The 5,000-nt window shown below is 47.4% G+C and overlaps 1 protein-coding gene across 1 annotated transcript in view; it reads left to right on the top strand.

The window, feature by feature from the left end:
* The window catches only part of LOC109882502 (serine/threonine-protein kinase TAO1-B-like), a gene marked incomplete in the record, with an annotated part of 33,941 nt that overhangs the window by 23,535 nt on the left and 5,406 nt on the right, over positions 1-5,000 (top strand). The window contains 2 exon segments of the mRNA XM_031807746.1: positions 2,790-2,918; positions 4,731-4,814. Of these exon segments, the coding sequence (XP_031663606.1) occupies positions 2,790-2,918; positions 4,731-4,814 (213 nt within the window).

Raw genomic sequence — 5,000 nt, 5'->3', positions numbered from 1 at the left:
CACAGACACACACACACACACACACAGAGACACACACACACACAGACACACACACACACAGACACACACACACAGAGACACACACACACAGAGACACACACACACAGAGACACACACACACACACACAGAGACACACACACACAGAGACACACACACACACAGAGACACACATAGACAGAGACACACACACACAGAGACACACACACACAGAGACACACACACACAGAGACACACACACACAGAGACACACACACACAGACACACACAGAGACACACACACACAGAGACACACATAGACAGAGACAGAGGTACACACCAATGATGTATATAATTAATGTATATAAACCCTAGATGACTGACGGGATGCTGTTTTGAAGCCATAGCGCAGCCATTTTTGTACACTATAGTAAAAAAAATAGTATTTTGGAAGCTATTGAAAATCATTTAATCTACGTTAGGCTTTGACAAGTATATTTTGATGACTCCTTAATGTGCACTTTTAAATTATATTTTGTGAATTGAACATAAAAATATTTAGTTTCTTTTAGAGAGTACTTATGTTATCTTCCCCACTGCAAACAGAGAAATACTTCAGTACATGTAATTTTGTCCTCGAAACAGTGAGATGCAGTGTCTTAGACCGCTGAACCAGGGTCTGTAGTGACACTGAGATGCAGTGTCTTAGACCACTGAACCAGGGTCTGTAGTGACACTGAGATGCAGTGTCTTAGACCACTGAACCAGGGTCTGTAGTGACACTGAGATGCAGTGTCTTAGACCGCTGAACCAGGGTCTGTAGTGACACTGAGATGCAGTGTCTTAGACCACTGAACCAGGGTCTGTAGTGACACTGAGATGCAGTGTCTTAGACCACTGAACCAGGGTCTGTAGTGACACTGAGATGCAGTGTCTTAGACCACTGAACCAGGGTCTGTAGTGACACTGAGATGCAGTGTCTTAGACCGCTGAACCAGGGTCTGTAGTGACACTGAGATGCAGTGTCTTAGACCACTGAACCAGGGTCTGTAGTGACACTGAGATGCAGTGTCTTAGACCGCTGAACCAGGGTCTGTAGTGACACTGAGATGCAGTGTCTTAGACCACTGAACCAGGGTCTGTAGTGACACTGAGATGCAGTGTCTTAGACCACTGAACCAGGGTCTGTAGTGACACTGAGATGCAGTGTCTTAGACCACTGAACCAGGGTCTGTAGTGACACTGAGATGCAGTGTCTTAGACCGCTGAACCAGGGTCTGTAGTGACACTGAGATGCAGTGTCTTAGACCGCTGAACCAGGGTCTGTAGTGACACTGAGATGCAGTGTCTTAGACCACTGAACCAGGGTCTGTAGTGACACTGAGATGCAGTGTCTTAGACCGCTGAACCAGGGTCTGTAGTGACACTGAGATGCAGTGTCTTAGACCACTGAACCAGGGTCTGTAGTGACACTGAGATGCAGTGTCTTAGACCGCTGAACCAGGGTCTGTAGTGACACTGAGATGCAGTGTCTTAGACCGCTGAACCAGGGTCTGTAGTGACACTGAGATGCAGTGTCTTAGACCACTGAACCAGGGTCTGTAGTGACACTGAGATGCAGTGTCTTAGACCGCTGTGATACAGCCTGGAATCAAACCGGGGTCTGTAATGACACTGAGATGCAGTGTCTTAGACCACTGAACCAGGGTCTGTAGTGACACTGAGATGCAGTGTCTTAGACCGCTGTGATACAGCCTGGAATCAAACCGGGGTCTGTAGTGACACTGAGATGCAGTGCCTTAGACCACTGAACCACTCAGGAGCTGATGTAGACACGTCTTCCCTTTTTCTGGCAAATTGATGGATTGAATTTCTAAATCCTGATGTGGCCCTGGAGTCACCTCTGTTATGTACTCTCCACACAGAGGACAGAGAACGAGTCACCTCTGTTATGCACTCTCCACACAGAGGACAGAGAACGAGTCACCTCTGTTATGCTCTCCACACAGAGGACAGAGAACGAGTCACCTCTGTTATGCACTCTCCACACAGAGGACAGAGAACGAGTCACCTCTGTTATGCTCTCCACACAGAGGACAGAGAACGAGTCACCTCTGTTATGCACTCTCCACACAGAGGACAGAGAACGAGTCACCTCTGTTATGCTCTCCACACAGAGGACAGAGAACGAGTCACCTCTGTTATGCTCTCCACACAGAGGACAGAGAACGAGTCACCTCTGTTATGCTCTCCACACAGACAGTGAGAATGAAATACACTGCAACTCCTGCTCATGCGGTTTTCTCTCTTTCGTGTGTGTGCGTCTGTGTGCGGGTGCGTGGTGTGTGCGGGTGCGTGGTGTGTGCGGGTGCGTGGTGTGTGCGGGTGCGTGGTGTGTGCGGGTGCGTGGTGTGTGTGCGGGCGCATGGGGTGTGTGCGTGGTGTGTGTGTGTGTGTGCGTCTGTGTGCGGGTGCGTGGTGTGTGCGGGTGCGTGGTGTGTGTGCGGGTGCGTGGTGCGGGTGCGTGGTGTGTGTGCGGGTGTGTGCGTCTGTGTGCGGTGCGTGGTGTGTGTGCGTGGTGTGTGTGTGCGTCTGTGTGCGGGTGTGTGCGGGTGCGTGGTGTGTGTGCGGGTGCGTGGTGTGTGTGCGGGTGCGTGGTGCGTGGTGTGTGCGGGTGCGTGGTGTGTGTGCGGGTGCGTGGTGTGTGCGGGTGCGTGGTGTGTGTGCGGGTGCGTGGTGTGTGCGGGTGCGTGGTGTGTGTGCGGGTGTGTGCGGGTGCGTGGTGTGTGTGTGTGTGTGCGCGGGCACACAGGCGAAGACCTTTAACAACGATGAGAAGAAGTTCCAGCAGCACATTCAGGTCCAACAGAAGAAAGAACTCAGCAGCTTCCTGGAGACTCAGAAACGAGAGTACAAACTACGCAAGGAGCGGCTCAAAGAGGTATGCACACACTCTTATACACACACACACACTCTTATACAAACACACACACTCTTATATATATACACACACACTCTTATATATATATACACACACACTCTTATACACACACACACACACACTCTTATATATATACACACACACACTCTTATATATATACACACACACACAGAGCAGCTCAAAGAGGTATGCACACACTCTTATATATACACACACACTCTTATACACACACACACCACACACTCTTATATATACACACACACACAGAGCAGCTCAAAGAGGTATGCACACACTCTTATATATACACACACACTCTTATACACACACACCACACACTCTTATATATACACACACACTCTTATACACACACACACACACACACACACACACCACACACTCTTATATATACACACACACTATTATACACACACACACCACACACTCTTATATATACACACACACACAGAGCAGCTCAAAGAGGTATGCACACACTCTTATATATACACACACACTCTTATACACACACACCACACACTCTTATATATACACACACACTCTTATACACACACACACACACACACACCACACACTCTTATATATACACACACACTATTATACACACACACACCACACACTCTTATATATACACACACACACAGAGCAGCTCAAAGAGGTATGCACACACTCTTATATATACACACACACACACACCACACACTCTTATACACACACACACACACACACACACACACACACACACACCACACACTCTTATATATACACACACACTCTTATACACACACACACCACACACTCTTATATATACACACACCACACACTCTTATATATACACACAGAGCAGCTCAAAGAGGTACACACTTATATATACTGAACAAAAATATAAACACAACATGGGCCTCAGGATCTCCTCACTTTACCTCAAATTGCCATCGATAAAATGTAATTGTGTTTGTTGTCTGTAGCCTTATGCCTGCCCATACCATAACCACACCCCCACCATGGGGCACAACGTTGACATCAGCAAACCGCTCGCCCACGACGCCATTCACTTGGTCTGCGGTTGTGTGGCCGGTTGGACGTACTCCCAAATGACCTAAAACGACGGAGGCGGCTTATGGTAGAGAAATGAACATTACATTCTCTGGCAACAGCTCCGGTGGACATTCCCTGTAGTCAGCATGCCAATTGCACACTCCCTCAACACTTGAGACATCTTTGGCATTGTGTTTGTGTTACAAAACTGCATATTGTGCTTATGAAACATTCCTGGGATCTTTTATTTCAGCTCATCATGAAACATGGGAACAACACTTTACATGTTGCGTTTATATTTTGGTTCAGTGTACCCACACTCAGCAGCTCAAAGAGGTATTAACACATACACATACACACACACACACACACACACACACACACACAGGTACCGCTGCTTCAGGGACCAGCACTGCTTGGCATCCCTCGTCCCCAGTGAGGGACAGGAACAGGGATGGAAGCAAAACTGTTACATTGATGCTGTTGACCCGGATCACTGAGTTGGGCTCTGCCCTGTTGCTGCGGAGACGAGGAGGTACCCGTTAGCGACTAGGTAGCCTTCAGCGATAATGAACGGTTGGCTAGGTAGCCGTTAGCGATATGGAACGGCGAGCTAGGTAGCGCGCTAAACTAGTAGCATCACCCTGGTTTGAACACACACTTATTTACACACACAACGTGGAACAGGACCTGGTACGAGAGGTGCACACACACATATATACGCACACACACACACTCTCTCTCCTCTCTGTCCTGTAGGAGTTGAGTGAGAACCAGTCGACCCCTAAGAAGGAGAAGCAGGAGTGGCTGTCCAAGCAGAAGGAGAACTTCCAGCACTTCCAGGTACATTACACGTTAACATCAACATGAATTATCAATTAACGTGAATTATCAATTAACATCAACATGAACGTGAATTATCAATTAACATCAACATGAATTATCAATAAACATCAACATGAATTATCAATTAACATCAACATGAATTATCAATAAACATGAACGTGAATTATCAATTAACATCAACAT

The sequence above is a fragment of the Oncorhynchus kisutch genome, linkage group LG28 (assembly GCF_002021735.2).
Source record: "Oncorhynchus kisutch isolate 150728-3 linkage group LG28, Okis_V2, whole genome shotgun sequence".
NCBI classification, from domain to species: domain Eukaryota; kingdom Metazoa; phylum Chordata; class Actinopteri; order Salmoniformes; family Salmonidae; genus Oncorhynchus; species Oncorhynchus kisutch.
This window is presented reverse-complemented; position numbering and strand designations above follow the sequence as displayed.